Genomic DNA, 24438 nt, shown 5'->3' with positions numbered 1-24438 from the left:
AAGAAACCATCAAAACAGGTTTTGGTTATGATTAAACATTGTCTGAGAAACTCACAAATTAACTCGATACCAGAGTAGAGAGTTTTCTTGCTATATTCTTAAGCATACGCGTAAGCTTACAACTAGCGAGAGCAGATCTTATTATTCATTCCCAGCGCGAGATTGAAGTCTTGTTTTCGACCTTGAAAAACCCACCTTTTCCGTTAGCTCAGAGCATAAAACTACATATAAGCGCCCTGGTTCGTATTCCCTGCCTTATTCCCTGCCATCGCTGTGAAAAATACGCAAGAGAATCTCTCAACTCTCACCATTTGATCACGCAACGTTACAACATCCACGCGAGAGCCCCTGACATGTGCGTGAATCCGCGCGGATATATGACGTCAGGATGGCGCAATTTGTTCTAAAAATAGAAAAATTGTCCCATATCATAGGTGCGCGCGAATCCCGAGACTTACGGTCTCCGTCCCTGATTATGGCTCCTGATTAGAACATTTTTACTGTCAACCGTCAAAAGTCTCACCTTTAGTCGTTCAAAGGCTTACACAGAATTAGAAAGGCTCTCAAATACTGTATCAAGTTCAATCGGTTTAAAGATTCCCAAATAAATCAATTTATACACTGGTTCGTTCCAATTTGTTCTCACTTATTCAAGTCATCTGCCGGTACCGCAGACATATTGACAAGCCCGGAAAGCATAAAGTGGTTCCGAAATATGGGTATATAATGCTGTCAATCAAACGTCTGCTAAAAATGACATTATTCCTTAAAATGCGTGTACCAGCGCGCGTTAAAGCACGGAAACGCCAACTTCAAGAGGACAATGTTTAAAATTTATCCTTATAAAAATCTTGAATTCCATTTATTTCTTATGTGGAAACGTAACATCAAAAGTCCTGAAAGAAGCATGAAAAATTACAATTATGTTCTTCCATAAACCTTAACCCTGCTTAACGTTGTTGATTTGTGTTTAGCTTAATCTCACGTAAACACTGTGACAATCTGCTCAGATTGATCTTCCAGTCCAGCAATGCCGGGAAACGCCTTAGGATGCTTTTCATTTCTCATCCAAAGAAACTTGAACAAGAGGGCTGAATACTCCTTTATTCTTTTTTGTAAGTATTGACATGCATCGCCGAAATTTCGGAACTTCAGCTCAAAATGCTTCTGGTCTAAAAATATCCTCAACTCTTTTAGACAATCTTAAATTTTGCTTAAGGGCCCATTAACCGATTTATCCGCGCGCTCGCACGCGTTGCTAAGGAGGTGAAATTTCACTTCCGGTTACTTACGTCAGCCTGAGCACGAAAAATAAAATAACTCAAAAACTTGCAAATTCGCTTACGTTTTAGGTGCTTTTCTTTATATTTCACAAAATGCAAAGTAAAAAAAGTACGAGCAAAGACAAAATAAGAGAAAGACAGAAAAACAAGAGCAATAGAAAGAGAAAAACTAACTCCGTGTGGCTTTGTTTGATCTTACCGAAGTGCGCTGGTAGTGTAAATTGCGCACGCGCTGAAAGGGTAACTTCCAATAGATATCGGGCGCACTTCCGGTTTCTTTAAATGCTAAAGGAAACGCGGTTTTTCATTAAATCCAGCCTTTTTCGACGAATTTCGATTAAAGCCAACGTTGGAAACATAGCTATGCATTCCTTTTTCGAAATCATGCTTTTTTCAGAAAATTACAAATTTTTCAATATTTTGAAATGCTCTCGAAATCTGACCTTTTTGAAATAAAACAAAATCGATGCAAAACGTAAGGAGGATTTGAATTAAAATATCAAATCAATGAAAAAAATCCCGATAAAGTAATTTGCCTGGGAGCCTTTGCATTTTTTCTGTATTAGTCATATGACCATGGGCGTGGCCTGATGACGTCATCAATAGTGTTACTGGTCATGAAAAAGCTAAAACGCATGAAATAACTCTGAACTGGCTAAAAATGATGAGGTTATATGAGAATAAATTTTCCTTAGCAACGGCTCGAAAAGATCGGTTAATGGGCCCTTAATCAAAACAAAAATGGTCGAACAATATGTATTACTTCCAAAGGCACCCCGCACTCTCACTGATTAGGTCATAGTTTTCTTTTAACAAGGATCCAAGTGTAGGCATTACTGATGAAGAATTCGCGAATCATGCCAACTCTATTGCATAACTTTAATACTTCGCTTGTGCTCAAAAAGCTAAAAAGTCGCAGTCTCTGCAGTCAGTTTCTCAGAGCTATCGGTCATGAGCAGTAAAAGACTGACATTTTACTTGGCTTGAGAGTGGAATTGTTTTCCTTAGCAACCGTCTCCGTGTCTTTCCCGATACATGATATCCAAAAGTCAGTCCTGGCCATCTCCTGTCTGATCAGACAATGTACGTTTTGTAGACCCATCGCTGACTCATTCCCAGGGCCCTAATCTCCAGGCAACGAGTTTGACGTCATAGCCAGATGTCAAAGGTCTTCCAGTTTCCTCATTTCGGTGAAACGTTCGTTCGGCTCACAATTTCTTCGTCGTCTTATCACTGGTGTTTTCAGCAATTTTCACAGGTAAATTGTAATAACCATGGGGATTTTATATGCCACCAATACTGATTTCAGAGCAGAAGTTTTTCCAATTTGAATCGTTGAATCGACCGGGTTGTTTTTCCGTGATGATATGGAATTTGCTGCCACTGTTTCAGCTCCACTCAACTGTTCTCTGTTAACTTCAACTTTCTGGCAGTTTTTTAATCTGTTTCCTAATGGAATTGTGCCACTGATATTGCTTTTAGACTTTCTGCCGAAGCAAATGCATTTGTTTGTGTTTTACCGTAATCCTTTCAATTTTCTTCTTAATTCGATTATGTAAATATGCTGAAATATATGCGCATGGTAACTGGAGTTGTCTTTGACGATGTATCTTCACTGGGAAGGCTTTTTTCTTGTAACAAAAACGTACCATACATCTAAATTTCGGATGCGAATTAATCTACTGGAGCCGAAAGGAGAGATCAGTGCGGCTGTTCTCACAGGGTAAATCTGGCGTGAGTGATGACGATCTGAACTGTTTAAATTTTTTAAGGCCGAATCAGTCGACCGAAGAGATTGCCTTTTCACAATCTCAATTTTTAAAACCCTACAAATTCTTCCATATATAAAACGATATTGTAACGTGCGGCTGGCAATATTCTGTGTTAGCTTCATGTTGTGTCTAGTTTAGGGTTGATCCACACAATATGTAGGAGACGTATACAAGTTTTAAGACTAATAAAGTTTCATGTACTAAGACGTAATTATGCAGGTGCTGATACCTCGCCTTATAGTTCCGACAGGTTTCATCCGTTTCATCAAGAATGAAATCTTATCGTAGTAGCAAGTCTTAATTTCCGTGAATCACATAATTTTAAGTTTGGCGTATAAATAAATGGAATAATAACAAAAGTGCACAAGTTAGTAGGAAGGTGCTAACAGGATGCATGGTGACACTTACACTCTGTGTACAATTTACACCCGAGAAGGCACGCGATGTTTTATACAAACTCAAAACTCAAGAAGCAGCGGCCACATTAACATGTACGAATGTACTCAAAAGTTCCTGTGCTCAGTAAAATTTTGACGAAAGCAAGCAATCATTGAGATGTAGTAGAAAAGCATGTTTTATACGTGACATGTACATGTACAGAATAGTGCATGTAACTGAAGTGCACATCCAGTACAGACCAGGGACCCATTTCTCGAAAGTCCCGGAAACTTTTCAGGCCCGCAAAACCATTTTTAGAGCTCATCTGTATGTAGAAACGAAGAAGTGTATACGCCTAAAACTTGTTGTATGAAGGGAACCTCTGTTCATATTAAGAATATGTGAATAAAACAGCTCTGTAATCATAACATTTAGGATTTTGCTATGGGTTTTCGAGTGCATCTTCGAGAAACGGGCCCCAGGGCCCAGTAGTTTGAAAACTGGACAATGCTATCTGCCAGATAAATCACTATCCGATGGATAAGTGTTAGGCATAGATAGTGATTTTCCCAGGATAGTGATTTATTTGGTGGATAGCATTATTCATGTTTCGAGCAACCTGGATCATCTTTTGAATTACGTTTAAAATTTGTACAGGTCATTAACCCATTGACTCCTGGAGCTTTTTGCCAAAAACGCATTTTTGTACATTTTGGAGATTTTCAGGCTGGATATGCGGAAAATTAGGTCCAATCTCCTCAAAAAGGCATTTGCAACATGACAGTATGCCTTTCTTTCCACTAGCGTAGCATTTTACGACACTTTTGCTCGGGCATGCACAGAAATCAAAATTTTTAGGCTTTTCGATTTTTTTATTTTTTTTTTCGCCTTTCCTTTTTCTCTTTTTCTTTTCTTTTTGCTGCAGTGATTGACCTTCTACTGGGCTTGCTTCCAGTTTAAAACATTCTGAGAAAGCATTATTGAGACGGGCTATTTTTGCCATGGAGTAGCCATGTGTAGTTGCAGGAAATTTTGCTCTGAGTTTTTCACTCAACTTTTTGAGCATTTTTTTGTGCATATCTCAGGCTCCATTGGGTAGATCACTCTCATCTGGGTATCATTGGAAAGATCTTTTCCTCCTGCAGAAGTTGAGCATAGATGATGCCAATTTTGGTCAAAGGTGATGATGTCAGACATGGAAGAAAGGTCATTAGGCTTGTCACAGCCAGTTATGGCCAACACAGGAGTCAATGGGTTAAATGGTGATGAGTAAAGTTAGGAAATAATTTCACATGCATTTTATCAAAATTCTTATCACTATTAGAATTTTGATAAAATGCAAATGAAAATATTTCTCAGTTTCACGAGTATAGGGTTATGATTAACCCCTACAAATTACCCTACTTACAGTGGTGGGTTTTTTACTTGTTTATTGTATCAAACTTTTGTGCCATATGTGTAAAATTTTGAATCAATTCTGAAATTTCATGCCAAAATGAAGGAGTTACGTGTATTTGTCAACTATGATATTGATTTAAGTGTAAATTTCATCCTGATCGTCACCACTAGTCTTTTCTAGACCTTACTAACAATGTGGTAAATGTACTTGTACATTTTTAATCGGATAACCATTAAAAAGCTTACAAGTACAAAAGAGATGGCTATACTTTCTCACTTTGTCACTGTGTAAATATATGTTACTGTTTATTGTATTTCTCTAACAATGTCTCTTTTGAAATTTGTAGGTGCTGCCATTTTGTCCAGTTCATCTTGAGTAAACATGGCAGAAAATGGTATGTGCCCAACTAGAAAGAAATTAATATTTCCAAATTCACAATTTATTAGCTACCCTGCAAGACAGAGATTCCCTCTTCTTTCTGCTCGGTTAAAGATGAGAGGGAACTTCTGCTTGCAACCATCCAATCGTTTGATTGGCCGGCATCCTTATCTCATCTGATATGGCTGGATTTGAGAACAATTTGAGTATTTGTTATTAATAAATAAACCTTTTTGGTACACTTCACCAGCATGTAAGGCAAGTTTGGTCAAACAGTGTTAAGATTCAACATAGTGTGGCATTCATGTACAGCAGATAAAAATGAATACTATACAGTACCAAACTAAGTTTGTCATTTATACATTTATTTATAGAAAGAAGCAAGCGATATTGACACATTCAGTTATTATTCTGTGACTTATACGATGTATTTTTGCACCCAAGAAAACAAACTTACTTAAACAATAGAGTGTTTCTGTTCAGGAACTATCGGCTGATAGTTGCCCCGCGGAAATTTAATTTGATGTTCTTAAAACAAATATTTGCCCGAGAAGCGAATGCTAGTTTTAAGAACATCAAATTTTTAAGGGGCAACTATGAGACTGATAGTTCCAAGACATAAACACTCTATTGTCTTTACTGTTCACCACTAAATTTTCTTCTGTGCACCAGTACAAAAATCATATCGAATTTTTCAACTTTTTTAGATGAAAGCCGTGAAAGCCAAATGTCAAATTTGACAAAGAAAACAAACAAAAACCCTTCAAAGACAATTTCAATTGTTTACCTTCTATAAGCCCGCTTGTTTACAGAAATATTTTCACGGACAAGTACTATCCATCTGGGTATTTTCCTCGGACTGGCACTATGGGCTGATAGTGTCTCTCTGCGGATGAACACTATCGCGTCACGTGATCAATTTAAACCAATAAGAATCGGAGAAAATTTAGTGATAAGTATAATCATTATATAGCACCTAATGTACAACAGTCTTTTCTGGCTTTATTGGGAATGCATTTACTACAGTGGCATTGTTTGTAACAATTAACACTCGCACCCTCAGTCCATCCCTCAGTAGATTTTTTTAGACTTGGAGTAAAAGAGATAGTTGGCTCTGGCCCAGATGTCAATGTCTGTCTCACAGAGAGTTGACAGTGTTACTCAAATGGCAATGATGTGAAGTTTATATGAAATAATTCATATATGAACTGCGGTTGTAGATGATAGTGAAGAATGATCATCGCAGTTAATTTTCCAATTTTAAGCAATTGGAAAGAGGAAGCCTGAAAAAAATCAGGGCTTCAATGGGATTCTAACCCGTGGCCTCCGCGATACCGGTGCGATGCTCTACCAAATGAGCTATGAAGCCACACATTGGGAGCGAGGTCAATTAATTGAGTTCATATATGGCAATGTTAGAGTTAATTAGAATTAATTTAATTAATTTAATTTGTTGTTTTTATTTTATTGTCTGTCTAGATTCCAAGCCTCCACCATATGCACCTCCACCATACCCTGGTCTGGCAGATCCGTCAGCCCAACCCCAGTACCCTCCTCCAGGGCAGGGTTATGGCTGGAGTCAACCACCAACTTCTTTCCCAGGTCAACATCAACAACCCTATGCAGGTGCTCCCCCAGTGACCCATCCTCCAGCCCTGGGAGGTGCAGCATCAGACAAGCCAGCAGGCTACCCAGTTCAGCCTGGTTATCCTGGGCAACCTCCTCAGCAGCCTGGTTATCCTGCACAGCCTGGTTACCCAGGGTACCCAGGCTATCAACAAGGTTATCAAGGCTATCAGGGTTATCAACCTGGCCCAATGACAACACAGACCAGCTCTGTCACAGTAGTGGTGTGTAATTGTGTTGTTTTTGTTGATCTTGTTGTGGTTTGTTTGCTTTGTTTTGCTTGCTTGAATATGACTTTGCACAGGGATTTTTCAGGCTTAGGGATTTTTCAGGCCAAGTTGAAATTTATGTCCAAACTCCATATAGCTTTTAACTTTTATTATATGTAACATCTGTGCTGGATACAACTAGTTCTTTTTAGCAGTGCTTGGCTCTGATCAATGCACAATAAGATGGGTTTTGAAATAGTATGGAAAGGTTCTTCATGTATGTACCTTCAAACTCAGAAACTACTCTAGACAGTCAGCAAAGTGTAAATCATGCCTACATATATGTGAGTGTAGCTCTGAGTCCATTTTCATCATCTTTTAATTATTTTTTTCTCCATGACCATTCCTCTGCAGGGAGGCATGGGTCCTAGTGTTATCGTGGCTCCTCAGATAGCTCCTCCTGATTATTGTGGCCTGGCCTGGTTTGCTTGCCTTTTCTGCTTCGCACCAACAGGAATTTGTGCTATTCTAAAGTCCACTGAGGTAAGAGGCAATGGATACTTTACTAGATTATTAAAAACTGGAACACAATGTCCGCAACAGTGTTTTTATACTGTATTTCTCTAAATTATAGAAATCAGTCAAGTGGAAAAATTGTATAGCCCAATTAACATGTCAGTAGGCACAAACATGTTTATAAAATGGAAAACTGGACAACTTCGTAAATTTATCCTTTGTCTGTACTAAATTAAAGTTTCAAAATTGAGTCTGAATGTAACGTTCGCAATGGTGGATACTCTGTTGATAAACCATTAGTGTTATTATTATTATCATTATGATTGTTATGATTGTTATGATTGTTATTGTTCTTGTTCTTGTTATTATGATTATAACTGGATCATGGGATAATGATATTCGAGAGTTTTCATTGGCTTTAAGCCATTCTGGGTGATGAGCCTTACTTAGCCACTATACCATGCTCTACAAATATAGTAGTACGTGTATGAGTGATTTTTGGGGGGCGTTTCTATTTTTATTTTAGTTTACTTTCTATGTTTTGGAGGCATTTTTAATAAGACAATTATTCCATCCACGCTTGTTGGATATGGGATAATTATAGCCAACTCAGCACTACGTGCCTTGTTACCTATTTTCCATCTCATATCCATCACATGCTCATGAAATAACTGTTAAATATCCAAGGGTATTGTAAAAAATGATAAAAAGGGCTGAAAGAAGTCATTGTCAATCTAGCTCCTTGTCAGGGAAATTCTAAATTTCTTGTCAAATCCAAGCAAAACCTGGGGAATGGTATTTGGGGGGTGGTGTGGGTTTTTTTTTTTTTGTTCTCTTCAAATAGGAGACAACCTTGTCGAAAGATAAACATATCACCTGTGAGGTGCAATGATCTTGTCTTTGTTTTTCAGACTCGTCAAGCTATTAACCGGGGAGACTTGATGACTGCCAACCAGCTGAGCTTGGAGACCAGGAAGTTGGCAAACATGACGATCGGCATTGGAATCACCTTATTCGTTGTTGGCGTTATTATGCGCTTTGCACTTATGGCAGCTTACTAACAATGTGTTATTTTCCATGTTTACATGGATCAAAACTTTTTATTGTATTCCACGACTATTGATCAAACTTACATGCAATTAACTTGCTTTGTATGTTTGATGGATGTTTGTTAGCTTGAGGAGACATTTTTGAAGTAAGTTTTCACACATGCAAAATGGAAACCTCCAAAAGTCTACTTTTATGTGCCTAGCTTGTACCTATTTCACTATCCTGATGATTTAATGGGCTAATTTTGTAGGTTTACATTGTATTATCCAGAGCTGGCAGAGCTGTTATACATGTAGTTTACCAAGCAGTTATGCGATTGTACAATGAAGATATACTTCAACGGTATGAATAGAATATACATGTAAGTTAGATTTAATCCTTCTAGTTCTCTGACTGTTGCCATGATATTTTGCTTGTCTCCTGGTGAGAATTAACATGTAAGCTGGAAAAGACATTTTCTTTTTGTTATCATTTAGACTTGACTGATGGAAGCTTGTGGTACACTGCAGCTGAAATGTTTCTTTTTGGGGGGGGGGGTACTTTTCTCTGACTGACTGCAGGTGGATCTTTGTTTACACATTTTTTTCCTTGGCATTATGAGATTTCTTTTTCTAAATTTGTAAAGACTTAAAAGTCAAGTAGGTTTGCAAAAGCTGCATTTGAAGTATAACTTGAAAGTTATCACCATTTTAGAGTACATTTATATCAGTTTGTCTTTTCGTTTTTTTGGTTGTGCTTATTACACCAAATGTAAACAATGACGTCATAAAACATCCACCAAAACTGTTCTTAGTTATTATGAATAACTATTTGTATAGATTACAGCTATATATATCAGTATGTGTAACTACAGTTAGAAAGCAAGTTACAGAACATACCTCGGCCAACTGGATGTACCAAGTTGAGCATAGCAGCCAGGGGTAGTCTCTCCTGGCTGTATGATTCTGGCTCGACAGAATACAAGAAAATAAACGTCTGCAAAGCAATCACTTTTTCTCCTTTTTGGCCTTGTAGCTCAGTGGTAGAGCAGCGGAAGGTCCATTCCGAGGTCATGGGTTCAAATCCCACCTTGGCCAAAATTTAGTTTCCTTACTACGCTGTATGTAGAATCAAAAGGATTCATAAATTGTTTGGAGCGTATTCTCCAGTTCCAATTCTTCTAGAGAAAAATGAGATTGTTTTGCAGTTGATACAGAGTAGTCACCAGGAGAAGATGTTAGCCATAATGAAAATGTGTGTTCATGTCTGCCCCTGACCTTTTGGCAATTTATACAATTGACTTTTCATTCCTCTGTAGAAGGGCTCTTTCATTGTTAAAAGTAATAGTAGGGAAAAAAAACTCTTCATATGACTGTTAGTTTTAAAACGTTTTTACATTACGTGAGTGTAGGCACAGGCTGACGTGTATCAAGATACATGGCATACTTGTGGTACTGGATTTCAGTTGTTTTTTTTTTTCTCTCTCTCTCTCTCTTTTTAACCTAGTCACTTAATGAACTTACAGAACTGAGTAATGGTCAGTCCATCCCAGTACAGAACTCACTATAAACTAGTTAGCAAGATTGAGCGGTTCTTGTATGTTGAATAAGTATTTGTAATAAATTAACGTATAGCATCATTTACTGTGTTTCGGTTATTGTTGTTGGCAGTCGTGGGGGGGAAAGGGGGGGGGGGGGGAAGCGAAGGCACTTGTCTGTCTCCAAAGTTTTCCTTTGCCTCGCCAATTTCTACATCTCCATTTTCATAAGTTTATTCTGTAACATCTTAAAACCTCACGCCAAGTGAAAACTGTCAAATAACAACTTATTAAAACACTGAATGAATCTAAAAGAACTTCGTAAAAAACGAATTTGATAGATTTAATTTGAGCCACACTCGAGTTATTAGTGCTAATTTATTACTTAAAAAGATTAAGTTTTCTTGCAAGCAAACTACAAAACAAGAAAACGTAAGACACAACCTGGCTCAGATTGTAAGACAAGAGGGTACTGTCTTAGTACTGTTGCTGGAAGCGGAAAGATTCGGCAAACCGCCACACACCAACCATTTTGGATAAACAGATGAGGGTTCGTAAAGAGAAATACTGTGTTGAAAATACCGAGTGTGGTTATGTGAATTGGGGGTAGAAATGCAAAGCTGAAAAAGAATGGGGGAACTTATGGGTTGTTATAATACAAAAGTTTCAAATTACAGTAACTTAACAACTAACTGCGATGAACCTTTCTTTTCTTTACAAAGACGGTTAAGTCTTTTCTATTCCTTTTTTCCTCGACCTACAGCAGCACATACGCTACTGACTTGTAGAAAACTTCAATGCCTACTTTAGTACACAGAGGCTTTTCCAACCTTCTACATCCTTGAAAGCGTGGGATAAAACTGAACCGATAGTTCACAGTCAAACGTCTGTAGCAGAGAGCGTCGAGAGTTCTGTGGGTCCGTTTTTAAAATACCGTACGAAATGCCAATTCTACACACAAAAGCCAAGTTTATAGATTCTGGGGATACATGTTATGGATAAGAAACTGTTAACCATGTGCCGAAAGTGATGGAAAATTAACTTCGCTTTTGCGTTACAATACAAATTGCACGCCATTTATTTACAAAACCTAAGAAAGAAGCTCGACTCCTCGCATCACGTAAAATAACTCGAACTTGTCTTTACTGTGTTCTATCCTCCTGATTGCGCAGCAGGTGGCGCATTTCCGTTAAGCGTCTTTCAAGGTAGGCAGACTGATCACAAAGCTTGTGGTGAAGGTTACTCATGGCTGCCAGAGTTTAAGCTGTCCATCTTCACTGTAAGTAGAGATGAGATTGTTGTGCGGGTGATGTTCGACGCCTATCACATCCTTGTCATGAACCTTAAATACAGAGACCAGTAAAAAAAACTCAGTTACGTTTGTGTAGGATTTCTTTGCCAAACAAGTGGCATGTCCCCAGACTTCTCTTCTTTGTTGTCTTAGTTGGAGCGCTGTTAAACGCAGGACACGGCAAGACAAGGCTTATGCACCACTTTTAATAACAAAAACTAGAAAGTAAGAAATATCTCTTGGACGCAAAGAAAATATTGAGCATTTAGTAGGCCAAAAAAAAACCGAGAAACCGCGTTGATATTTAGGAAATGGAAAACATGTACCGTGTTTCTATCGAGTTTCTATCGAGTGCTATGGTATTAGATTAAAGAAGTACTACCCTTACAAAAAGGAAAAGAAAAAAAAAAAAACCGGCAGTCACACGCAAATCACACTTAAGGTGGCTCCATAGGGTAATAATTTATTTATGACAAGGCTTAGTCTTGAATGCTGTTTTTGCATTCGTTTTTGCACCCAGTCCTCTCAAACTCACTACATGTAATAAGCAATGATTAAATAGTGTTTTACTATCATGTCCGTTAAAATTTTGGGTTTTAGTCTTGAATTATAAATTCCCAAACAAAAGTGTTTTTTTTTTAATTTTTTTTTATGGCTATATTTGCGATTTTCTTGAATTTCCTTCGGTGAAGTCTTCCAAAATTTTCACAGCATATCGCATCCTGTGGGATACGAATCTCAAACACGACAAAAGTACGGTTTGTGCAGGCAGTTTTTTCGATTTTTGCAAATTTATGTCTTTTACCGCTGCGAAAAAACTGGTCTGAGAGATTTCCCTGAAAAACGAGCTCCGACTAAAGTAAAATATTTACTACCAGTCTGCCAAATTTTACGGAATTTCACCGAAGAAAGCGCGAGAAAATTCACTGTCAGTTTTGCTTTTTGTACTCATGTTGACTGCGTCATAAAATATCGAAAAACACTGACATTTTCCTTCGAGCGCGCGCAGATTACTCGAGCTGGCGTCCTAAGCGCGCGTGCGATCGTAAAACTATAGGGAGGCACCTTAAACCGCTTTACAATATGTCATACTGGGCAAGTAAACATACCTGCAAAGACTGTTCTAGTTTTCCTGTCATGGTACTAAAACAGTACATGACCATGTCCTCTCCTACACAGTAAACCCATTCTCCCCTCGGGGAGAGGGTACAACACACAAAGTCACCACCGTCTCTTTTACCACTGGTGAAGCTGCGCACAATCTGAACACAGAAATACATATTCAATATATATGGGAGTCATGCGAAACAGGATTTGCAAAGAAGTCTAAATTGCTGGACTCCTTGAGTTTTAAATTCGTGGGGTTCTACGTTAGTGCATAACTGTATTGCGCTTTTATAAATGGGTAAAATGTAGAACAGGAATTGAGTGTTTCTCTTCACAGAGCGAGGAAATGTGCTTTGTTTTGGAAATAGATCTGGACATGACAGCTTCCCACCAGAAGTGAATCTCGGCATGGTTTTGTTCAATTTTAATGCTTGTTGTTGTGTTAACATCGGGTGGTGGCAGTTTTTTTATTGTTTGTTATTGCTGTTTGTTGCTGTTATTGTAGTCATTGTCGCCCTAATTGTCCCTATTGTTATTCTGTCTGTTGTTTGTGGCTGGTTCTCCCTCACCTGTCCCTGCATGTTCATGACGAGTACAGTGCTTGTTCTGTTGCACACCACAAACTGTTCAGGATTCCTCGGCATCACGTGAACTGAGTTCACCGTGATGTCAGTCGCAACGCTTCCTACTGATGGCTTAAACGTGTGAAGACACTCCGTCGTTTTTATATTCCAAAGCTGACAATAAAAAGAAAGTATAAGCATAAAATTATAAAAAGAAAGTGAAACTAATGTTCGGCTGTGGTAAGAAACAACCAAAGTTGTACACGGATGAGGCAGGCGTCCAAGTCAGTTTACAAGGGGCTTATCTGACTGGGTAGTAAAGTACATTAGCAAACACAAGAAATTTCTCTCATCTCTCTCCAGTCCCGCTCGCAATTTCGCGCTCGCTTCAGACCCCTTTTGCGACGCAGCAGCCAAACAAACTCACGCACAAAACAGATTGTCGCAGTCTGGTTCGACGGCGATTAGAATAATTAATAAAAAAGTTGGTACCTTAACTGTTCCGTCACTACTCGCACTGATGATGTTGTGTGCATCTGTGGTGAATATGGCATCATTTACAAACGATGTATGTCCACGGAATTCCTTCAAAGTCTTCCCAGACTTAAGGCCATGCATTCTACAAAATATTTTCAAAATTTAGAACGGAAAAGGTAACTAAAGAATTGTCGAATCAAAGAGGCCTTTATACGCTGTACTAAAAGAAAAATTCGCAAGTCACGGAATTACCTGTAGCGCTCTGTTGTCAGTCAGGTCGGTGCAAGGTACAAGATCTCAAATTCAGGATTTTTTTCAAACAGGGAGTGATGTTCTTAACAAACTGACTGTGTATTTGTTTAAAATAGTTGTTACCCTGAAATGTTAGTCACTCCTCAACCCGAACGTGAAACCCCAACGGGGGTGGGGAGAAGAGTTCGGTTGTGGTACTTAGCTATTTAAAGTATCCTCACAAAACATATGAGTAACGATTTGTGCATCCTGAACTGTATACTGCCTGATGTATACCCACCTTATGGTCATGTCAAATGAACCACTCAGAAGCTGGCTGGCGTCACGAGAGAATGTTACACAGGTCACACCTTTGGCATGTGCCTTTTCAAAACGCCGCAAGCACTGGCCAGTTTGTAACTTCCACACCTGAAAATAGGGTGTGATCAAGGAAAGACTTAGTGTAGAATTTACTAGAGGTTAACTGTTGGTTCATAGAATTGAACCACGCTTCCTTTGAAAGCATATGTATCTGTAAGACTGCTTTTCAGTGTTAATTACTTTTCATGCTCTTTCTATTAATATTTTAAAGATTCTTCAAAGATCTTTAAAAAAAAAAGAGATCATTGCAAGATCTGTGAGCAAAATCTTTGAAGATCCTTCACGAATCTTGGTCAAGATCTTTGAAGATCGTGACAAGAATTGTACAATCCTAGGTCCTTCAACATCTTGGCAAGGATCATTAAGGATCTAGCTTAAGTTCCTGGGCCATAAAAACCCTCAAGGATCCTTGAAATACCTTCACCAGGAACATGCTCTGATACAAACGCGTTCTTTACAGTTGTGCAGTGGAAATCACAACAAACTGATTTTCACCAAAAAGTACCTGTGTAAATAGGCCTTTATCACAGACATAACAAAATAATTCTTGTTACCTTTAGCTTTCCGTCTTGCCCTCCAGAAGCTAACATTTCACTGTCACGACTAAAAGCCAAACATAAAACTGAGTCGTCCATCATCATGAAATTATCCTGAGCTTGATATTTTAAATCCTTTCTGATCTTTCCTGTCGTAAAGTTCCACACCTCAATAAAGCCGTCAACACTTCCCGTCACCAGGTATTGACCATCAGGAGAAAACTTCACACACTCGGGGTGAGATTTGGAACCAAACTGAGGTGAAAATATCAAAAGAAAAAACAAATTTTTAAACTTCTTTAGCCTTCATTTGTAAACATATACATCACCAACATTCTAGTTTTGTGCTTGGTGTAATATTTTACAAACTAGTTCAACCCATATTCTTAATTATTTTCCTTCTTTTTCAGATATTGATAATGTATCTTATGAGACAAAGGAAAATCAGATGCAAAGTGATTTTGAGAATTTAAAACCAAAAGTAAAACTTAGGAGAGGGTATATTATTATATTAGATATAGCAAACTACTAAACAAAGCTAAAGAAACAAGCAAACTACTTAACAAAGCCTAGTGACCCAGAAATGCATTAAGCTTATCCACTTATTTGCTGATGCCCATCTACACTCTTGGGACAGATACCGCGGTAGCCACGCGCTCGCGGCTACGCCACACGCGCTTGTGCTCCAACGTGAGCCTGCTCACAGGCTAATACCGTGGGGAGAGTTACATGTAAGTGTTTGCCCAGGAATACAACACAATGACCCTGGCCAGGGCTTGAAGCTGGATAGTTAATTCTGGAGTCCAAAGCATTATCCATTAGTCTTCTTAGTGTAATATTCTCACCGACAATAATATTTCATACTTTTTACAGCATCTATATGGGAGATTATGCATTCCATTCATGTCCTAGGTATTTCATCTCCTTGCTCTGATGGAGCACTAATGCTCAAAACATCAGCTTTACAAACTCACTACATGTAGTTTATTTGTTTTTCTCACACTTTCACATACTTTATTTCATTTTATAATATACTGGTAGATAGGACCCTGCCCCTGCTCTGATGGTCAAAAACCCATGTTTTATCAGAGTATAAAACATAGAAAAAGCTTGTTTTATTGTTTTTCACCGCATTACCTCTAGTCAACATTTTAGTTAGAGATGGCGAAAAACATTTTCTTTAAAGAAATTTGTGATCATGGAGTTCCCTGCAAAGCAGCAGAAAGTTTTGAGGGTGAGGCATGTAGCACTTAAGTAGTATTAAATTGCGTCAGTTTGTTGATCTGTGTGCTTTGTTTTTTCTACTCACAGTGTGTAAAATCTATATCGTGAAGCACATGAAGAAGCCTAAGACATGTACTACACTGTGATAAAACATGCCGGACATTTGAGAACACTCGAGAAATGTAGAAAACACTTGCCCGCAGTTTGTGTTTTCTACATTTCCCTCGTGTTTTCAAATGCCCATCATGTTCTATCACTGTAATACACAGCTTAGGCTTCTTTATTTGTTAAAACACTTATAAATTATTACAAGTGTAAAACTACTCCACTGGTAGCATTAGGCTAATCTACATGTAGGCGACTTCAATTAGATAACTAGCTAAGTTTTGTTTGCCTGCCAAAACAGGACAGCAGTTTCCTTTGTTACTAAAAACTGGACAAAATGGGATGCCATTATCACAGCACCAGTACCTTGATTGTTCTGTTCATCTGTGTAGGATATTTTTCCTCCTCTTCATCCTTCACAGCGGCTTTACCACGGAACACATCAATGGTGGTTCCTGGAGGCAGCAAGCCCTGGTACTGCTGCCATTTGAGTGCCTGACTCAAAAGGGCCAGCAAACGAGAAGGCGGAACTACCGACACCTCACCTGACAAAGCTGAAAACATGGGGAAAATGGAAATTATGATATACGTTGCAGCTACAAGGAGTATGTTATACTTATATGTAATTAAAGCTAAATCTTCATACAAAGAGTCTCCATTCAGCAAAGCTGAAAACTATATTCATCTCGTAGAAGTAAAATGTGGCATGTTGGCTTTACTGTTCAGAACCCAAATTCACAACTCAACAATAAAAGCATTTCTTGTCCAAAATTGCTGAAGTATCAAGCCAAAAAGTGATGGCAGTACAGTGTAATTTAAGGTTTAATCAACCAATGGATACTTATTATCTCAATGCATTAGCAAATTACAAAATTCTTTCCTAAGATTTAAGAAACGACAGTCTGTGGTTATTCTGGTGTGTTACTGACAAGGTGCCATAGATACACGTATGATATATGCAGATGTATGTGTAGCAGAAAATTACACATGAAGTTCACTTTTCAGAAATAAATTATTATGAATCAAGGTTTCCGCAAAGTATATATTGTACTTTAGGCAGAGCACGCAAGGTAAATACATGTGAACCATTCTGTAACACAGATGTTAATAGCATTCACATACATGTAAAATATAAAAGGAATATAACTATTTAAAGATCAAATGAACCAAAATTTAGACATCTTTTCTTCAGCTATTTTAAAGCAACAAAATGTTAAAACATTTAAAAGGAAACTTATGCAGAAATTTTTCTTTCTGAGCCGTGAAAAGGAGTAAAAAAGTTAAAAAGTACAAAGACCACCGATGGCTTCACAAAAACATTTCCATAATGACCACGCACTTTAACGGAAGGAATGGAACTGAGACACACTGCTTTGTGATGTCACTGTTGTCTTCAACATTGCTGCATTTCTGCATTAGTGAGCCTTTCATGGGGAAAGTTTTGGATCTAAACACAAACCTTATTTCACTTGAGAGTTTGCCCGTTGTTCGGCGGGCATTATTTGCTTGTTTTTCTTCATTTTTTGTCCAATTGCAGGCTTGTAACGTTCAACGGGGAAGCTACAAATCATCGGTACTGGGTCTTTTTTTAGTACAAGTCAACAAGGCTTAAACGAGGGTCCCAACAAACTCCTTACCGCAAGATTTTGTTCGAAGCTGTCTTTGGTAAAATGTTCTGAACAAACGTGCAAATGCTTTGAGGGCATGAAGCATTCTCTGTTCAATTTTATATGCCATTCTCTTTTAAGTTTTGGGTGCTAACTTCGGATTTTGATTTGTTTGTGCAGTTAATTGCCACAAAAAATACCATGGTTTTCCTCTGAAGTTCACTGCGAGTTTGAAACCAAAACAGTTTCAAATTTCCTACATTTCTTTAGCTTACAACAAGTTTTATTTCTGACAGTTTTTCCGACCGCTCTACAATTATGAAGGCTAAAAAACAGTGATTTTAACATTCCAATATCTCCGCAACACTTCCTCCAATTTGTTTACAACTTCAGAATATGTTTATTTTATACTTAATGAACATATTGGACTCAAATGAAAAAAATGTCTAAATTTTGGTTCATTTGACCTTTAAAACAAATTATCACCTTGTGCAATGGCTGCTCTCCTGCGTTCTTTGCTGCCTCCTTCAGGGTAGGCCTAAAAAAATGTGTGTACACATACATATGCTTAGCTTTGGTTATTTTTATGTAACAGTATATCATAACAAAGCTGCAATGTCAACTGCAGTGTCATGCATCATAATCCAAGTATGATTTATGCTTATACCATCTGATGGTTCGTACAACTTCAAACAAACAAAATTCAAGGACTTTTCATGGACTTTTCAAGGACAAAAACTAGTTTTCAAGGACTCAGTTTTATTCACTAAATTGACATTCTTGGTACCCCTTTTAACACTTAAAACACTCAATTCAGTCATAACCTATTTACGGTATGTAAATAGTTCAGCCATGGTTGATGACATTAGTCTCTGAAATGACATTTTGGAAAGTGAGGTACAGAAATAATTTGAAATACAGAAATACAATAATATGATGATCTGATGATCAGCAAAGCTTAAGTTAACTTTGCTTTGAGAGAGAAATTTATTTCCACTGACAATATTATGAAACAATTAATACATGCTCTTAGTTCTTTCACCAACATTGAGCTGAATAATTATTTTAGTATATTACACATAAGCTGAATAAATTGCCAACATAAAATGTTACTTTATTTCTGACAATAAACCAGCAAATGGTCCAAAAGGTTTATGGTCACTTTGTTCCATGGTCACTTCGTTCTAACTACTTCGTTCCATCAAAGAGTCACTTCGTTCCACCAAATAGTTACTTTGTTCACAAGGTAAACTAAGCTACTAAACTTTTATTTTCAATAGATTTTCCGAAAATTAGAAGTTAACCAATGTTTGGTCTGTTTTGAATCTTCTTGAATCTTCTTGACTTTGCATGTGTATAAAAACGATTTTGAGATACAACGAAACAACTTGGAAATGACAAAACGACCGGATACCAGACAGTCCAAGGACTCTATCCGCTTAAGGTATTTAGTAGCTTTGTAAGATTAGAAGTTTACTTGCTTAGTTTCCCCTTGGAACGAAGTGACTATTCTTTGGAACAAAGTGACTCTGATGGAACAAAGTGACCAACGGATGGAGTGAAGTGACCATGGAACGAAGTGACCGGATACCGTCCAAAACTTCATAATCTCTGCTTGGAGGTGAATAGTACTTTCATTGCTAATCACATCCGAGTTAACCAATCAGAGTGCTTGAAAAGCACCATTCCCGCATGTGCTACAGTATATATTAATTGTGGTTATTAATAACGACTGGCTGTCTCACCTCTCTGGGATCAAAGTATGAACGAGCCAGCATGTTTTCCAGATGAAGGTATCGATCAGGCTGCTGCTGCTTTAACATGATCATAGGATCTGTTTGACGTAACAAAGATCTAGCAGCTCCCAGTTCTCGCAATTCAATCAACTCCAGCACAATCTTAAAGTATGATACAAATATGATTCATGATACTATGTACATAGCATGTAAATGATTTTACACATGTACAGTGTAGGATGGACAAACAAATGTATGAAAAAGAATTATGGGTTATTGACCAAACCCGAGTCCAAAATGGCTGGAAACTGGCCTCATTCTTTCTTTTTTGTGAGTTTATGGACAGAGACGGAGTTGCAGTCCCCTGTGCAGGAAGTAAACTGATTAAATTGAAATAGTCTGGTGATTTACCTGTTCATACAAGTCAATAAGCTTCTTGTCTGGTAACTTAAGAGGTTGAATAGCTTGCAGCACTGTGTCCCAATGGCCATTGTTTATTTCACCTACAAAACTCTCCACACTATCTACAGTATTCAAGGTGATTCCAGTTTCTTCCTACAAAAGAAAAAAAAACACATATTGTACAATTTTAGTGAATGCAGAGAACCTAAATACAAATTTCTTCTATTCAGTTGTTAGAAATAATTAACACTGGTGCAAAGTCTTAGTAAGTCGAGTAATTTCAGAAACCTGTGAAAAGCATCATAATTACTGTACAGAACAGTTTTCAAATGTATGCCGTAAAACCAAAGCCAAACCAATTACTTACAAATTAGAGTACACGTACTCAGCCAATCTCAAATTGTAGCAGAACCAAATCCAAAACTAAAGTAATTGCCTGATTACTTTCAACACCTAATTGAAAAACATTCTACTCTGTTAAATGGTGGTTTGAAGGCAATAGTTATTCCCATATTTGCATTCATTAATTAACTCCAAGCCATTAAGGTTACTCTACCTGCAAAGTTGCAAGGGTTCTTGGCAGACTGTTTTCTTTTAGAAACTGCTGGATCAGTCGGATTACACTATCATCAAATCAGAACATGAATGAGCAGGTAGCAAGAAAAATACCAGTCAGTGTGTGATGCTACTTCTACTACCCAGCTGGTTGTTTAATCCATACAAAGTTGTTTCCATACAATTTGTTCTGATAAAAATCAAAGTTTGTACGGAATCGACTTTAGATGTGTATCAAATCAACTTAATATGTGTATCGAATCAACCTTGATTTGTACATGTATCAAAACAACTTTGCATCAAATCGGCTTTGCATCAAAATGACTGCAAACCCAATAACAGAGCACCATTCCACATCATAGTAATGATGGCAATCTGGTGTTTCCCTTTCAAAACATCATTTTACATCTTCATCATTAAAATTAAAAGCATAATTGTCTCTGATTTTCAAATATGATTTTTTGCATGTACTCTGCATGGTACAGTGTACATGTATGTACCCCTGGTCATTTTCCAGCAGGTTATTTCGCAGCCGTCTTATAAAAAAAAAACTTCAGTAGAGAGCCTGCAGCTCAGGTCAAGAAACAAGGTCCTTCTAAACCGGTCAGTGCTGATACCCACTATTAACTACATCTATTGGCCACACGTTTCACAATGTTCAATAACATTACTGTTATAATATTCTAGGGTATCAATCAAAAAGCCCAAAGGAAATGCAGTCAGTCAGTCAGAACTTTACAACAATTAGTCTGCAACTAAGTAAATCTGAACTAAATTAAAAGCAGTATAGATGTTGTAAGCTTTTGATCGCATAATGAAGTAATCATGAGTCTGAGGGAGAGTACATGTAATTTCAGTGAAAAGCTTAAAACATGTTACAATCTTCAAAAGAAGCGTGTTGTTTTGGTAGTTCGAAATGAAACCATAATATTATTGCTTTGTTACCTGGGAAAGAAATTTTCAGTAACATAGCTAAGAAAATCTTCATCCCCACTCTACCAAAATAGGAACAGCATCGCTTTGTTTCCAGGATAGGGTAAACTGAGCTCGAGTAAGCTTAGTTCGCTCACGTGGCTACTTCCAGTGTGTTCTCACGGGGTACTTTACTTTCCCAAGAGCATTAACTATCAAAGAATATGCCAAAAGTAGCCCATTATTTGCTTTATGATTATGTAGGAAGTGTAAGAGCCGTAGATGGACAAATAACAACAAGAGATGCTACTCACTCTGCAGATTCCACTTCAAGCGCCATCTTGGAATAACGGAACGCAACCTATACTGGGTATTTTTACAAAATAAACTAACAGGGTGGAGGTGGGGGTCTCGGCCGTTCAACGGAGAAAATTCTCCTGAGCGCTTAATTGTTTTGTAACTAAGGAAACACGTGCCTATTTTTTGTTCTATAATATTCATTAGATGCAATTAATTTTACTTTTAATTTTTAAAATACCAACGCATCCAATCTATAGAAAGTAAACGAAGGTGATTTGTAAGATTGGCCCTACCCCTGTTAGCAACTTATTCAACGTGAATCGTATGGATTTCAAAGATGGCGTCCGTTGCAAACCCACGAGGTCGTGGTATTGGAAGAGGTAGAGGTTTCGGAATACCAAAAGGAAAACCAGGAGAAACTGAAACGGCAGATCCACAAAAGAATTCTTCAAACGTAAAGTCATTGGATGGATTTGATTTGGCGAAAGTGCTAAACGATAAATTGAGAGACGAAACAATGGCTACACCAGTTCAGAAAATTTCGCAGTACATTTCTGACTCGGACTCTTCCACGAGAATCAAGGAAGTAGTTGACCATTTAACTCAACAAACTATCAAAAATAGTGAGTTTGCACCTGTAGCTGCAAAAGTCGCCAACGAGCTGTGCTCTGATGAATCCTTCGGAAACGCTTTTAGAGCTGATCTTTTGAAAAGCACCCAGGAACATTACAAAAAGAGGCAAAGCATTCGTGAAAAGTCATTAGCGGAGTGGATCGGATTAGCTAGTTTAATATGCGAACTTTTTAATCATTTACGTAGTACCGGCGGCGCGCCGTTAAAACCTTTGGCTGGAGCGGTGCACCAGACCATGAGTGAACTACTAAGAGAAGGACAGGCTGGCGGTGAAGAAGAGGAGGTGGATGAGATTGACTGCTTTTATGGACATTTTAAAACAGCTGGAAAACTCTTGGAGAGTGTGAGTCAGGTAAGAGGGAATAAATATGGTGCGTTTCTTTGGGGTGATCTGGATAAGAATCAATAATCCAAGATCTCTCGGATCGTGGTACTTCAAGGAACCAACGAATCTTTGCCCAGAGTGGATTATCAGTTCCTTTGATGCACCATGCTCTGAGTGATGTTGGATCATTAATCATTAATTTCAGGCAATAAGGTCACTGCCCCACCCTCCCTGCCAAGTCCAAAGGTGCCCGTATGCCTATGTACCTGTACATTTGCTTGTGGACATGACAAAATAATCACATGCATTGCACATGCGCTATTAAAATGTCAACAGATATTGACACTGACCATGGATATATGGGAACAAGAAGCATAAAATTATTATCAGAAAACTGTGACTTGGGAGTCACTTCCTATCCACAACTGTAAACAGCGGTAACAAAAAAAATCAATCCAGTTTTTAAGGACAACAAGCAACCATTCTATTTTGCCAGACACAAAAAAGAAATAACAGTGTAAAAACAATTAACTTAATCAGGCAAAAAACTACTCAGAATAGTAAGAAAACTAAACAAGCTGTGTAGATAGAAAAGAGTTTTGTGACTCGTACAACCTAGTCAAATAGAAAGCTGGAAATGTCATTTTAGTAGATCATATAGTTATTGGCTTGTTAAACCCTATGAGATTTTGAAGGACACAATGGTTGGCAAGCTTGAGTAATAAATTGAGCTCACATGTATACCATAACATGTATTTTTTTTGCAGGAGAAAGTAGAGGAGCTTGTCACAAAGATAAGAGATACCATACTTGCTGATAATACTACTGCCAAGACGAGATGCCTGTTGATGGAACTGCTTGAGCTGCGGGCTGGCCAATGGAAAATCAGCCCTGACGTGGATGGTTATTACTGTGACATGTTAGCAGACATTATGGCTAACCAGTCCTAGACAGATTTTAAAGTAAAAGCAATTGTTTATAATGCAAATGTACTTGCTCGTGCACCATGCACTTTGTAGACTGTTGTAGAATAGATATGTAACAAATTTAAGATATCTATTATTAAGGGGAAGGGAAAACAGTAGCCTTTTACACATAGGAGTATTATTGATCTCATAGCAGTCAATAGACCTTTTTCGCTTGGGCAGTTTGTTGTCCCATTACAGACCATGTGATATTCTCTAGAGAATTGTTCTTTTATCCATCTAAAAATTATTTATTTATATGCACGTGACTTTTTGAAAATTTAAAGGAAGAATTCTCAAGAATATCATCACATGGTCTGAAATGGGGTAACAAACCACCCAGTCGAAAAAGGTCTATTCGTGAATTTCACAAGAAACACTATTTATTCACTGCTGCATTGAACAATCTTCTTTGTAGTTTCTTCTTTGTACAAATTGATGATAACAAGTGAACAACATGTGAGCAATCTTTTGTGTAACAAGGAATTTTTATTAATAAATATTTTCTTTATGTATATTTAAGTTAAAAACATAGGGTAGTACAAAGTGGATTCCAATTAGGAAAAGTGTTAGATAATCAAGTTAAGATCAGTTAAGGGATGAGAGACTGCTGGCAGCCTATGTAACTCAACAAAACATGTTGATTTCGTTTTCTTATCTGTGTTAATAAATGTTGACTTTTACAAGCCTATCACACAGACTCATTTTTCGTTTTCCTTGTTCAAGGCTTGACTACACTGCAGTTTTAAATTTTTATCATTTTATTTTAATGTTTATACTTTAACATGAAATCAGAAGAAAATTGTGAAAGTGGACCGGGGGTGAGTCAGGGGTAACCACCTGAACGAGATCTGAGTACAATACTTATTACTGTAAATTGTTTCCCTACTTGAGTCAAAAATTGAAGAATGTGTTTGTCATGGTGTGATAACTGAATCAACCTATATGGGTATAAGTACTA

At 37.7% G+C, this 24438-nt stretch overlaps 3 protein-coding genes across 3 annotated transcripts; 2 read left to right on the top strand and 1 right to left on the bottom strand.

Annotated features, from left to right (window-relative positions):
- The first annotated feature begins 2439 nt into the window (after positions 1 to 2439).
- On the top strand, positions 2440 to 10224 carry LOC145479582 (uncharacterized). Its single transcript, XM_081457980.1, has 5 exons — positions 2440 to 2541; positions 5179 to 5226; positions 6690 to 7060; positions 7460 to 7588; positions 8473 to 10224. The coding sequence occupies exons 2-5, from the start codon at positions 5214 to 5216 to the stop codon at positions 8620 to 8622; spliced, it is 663 nt and encodes a 220-aa protein (XP_081314106.1). The 5' UTR covers positions 2440 to 2541; positions 5179 to 5213; the 3' UTR covers positions 8623 to 10224.
- LOC145479580 (WD40 repeat-containing protein SMU1-like) lies at positions 10085 to 21618 on the bottom strand. Its single transcript, XM_081457978.1, has 12 exons — positions 21569 to 21618; positions 20344 to 20410; positions 19797 to 19940; positions 19395 to 19547; positions 18136 to 18187; positions 16409 to 16596; positions 14732 to 14968; positions 14098 to 14225; positions 13581 to 13707; positions 13095 to 13262; positions 12528 to 12680; positions 10085 to 11469 (listed from the first exon to the last, which is right to left on the bottom strand). The coding sequence occupies exons 1-12, from the start codon at positions 21592 to 21594 to the stop codon at positions 11371 to 11373; spliced, it is 1542 nt and encodes a 513-aa protein (XP_081314104.1). The 5' UTR covers positions 21595 to 21618; the 3' UTR covers positions 10085 to 11370.
- An 84-nt stretch (positions 21619 to 21702) lies between these two features.
- LOC145479581 (MIF4G domain-containing protein B-like) lies at positions 21703 to 24168 on the top strand. The gene is made up of 2 exons (XM_081457979.1): positions 21703 to 22539; positions 23280 to 24168. Exons 1-2 carry the CDS (start codon positions 21892 to 21894, stop codon positions 23460 to 23462), a joined length of 831 nt encoding a protein of 276 aa, XP_081314105.1. The 5' UTR covers positions 21703 to 21891; the 3' UTR covers positions 23463 to 24168.
- The last annotated feature ends 270 nt before the right edge of the window (positions 24169 to 24438 follow it).

The sequence above is a fragment of the Orbicella franksi genome, chromosome 2, assembly GCF_964199315.1.
Source record: "Orbicella franksi chromosome 2, jaOrbFran1.1, whole genome shotgun sequence".
Taxonomy (NCBI): Eukaryota; Metazoa; Cnidaria; class Anthozoa; order Scleractinia; family Merulinidae; genus Orbicella; species Orbicella franksi.
The sequence above is the reverse complement of the archived record's forward strand: the minus strand, read 5'-3'. Positions and strand labels throughout refer to the sequence as shown.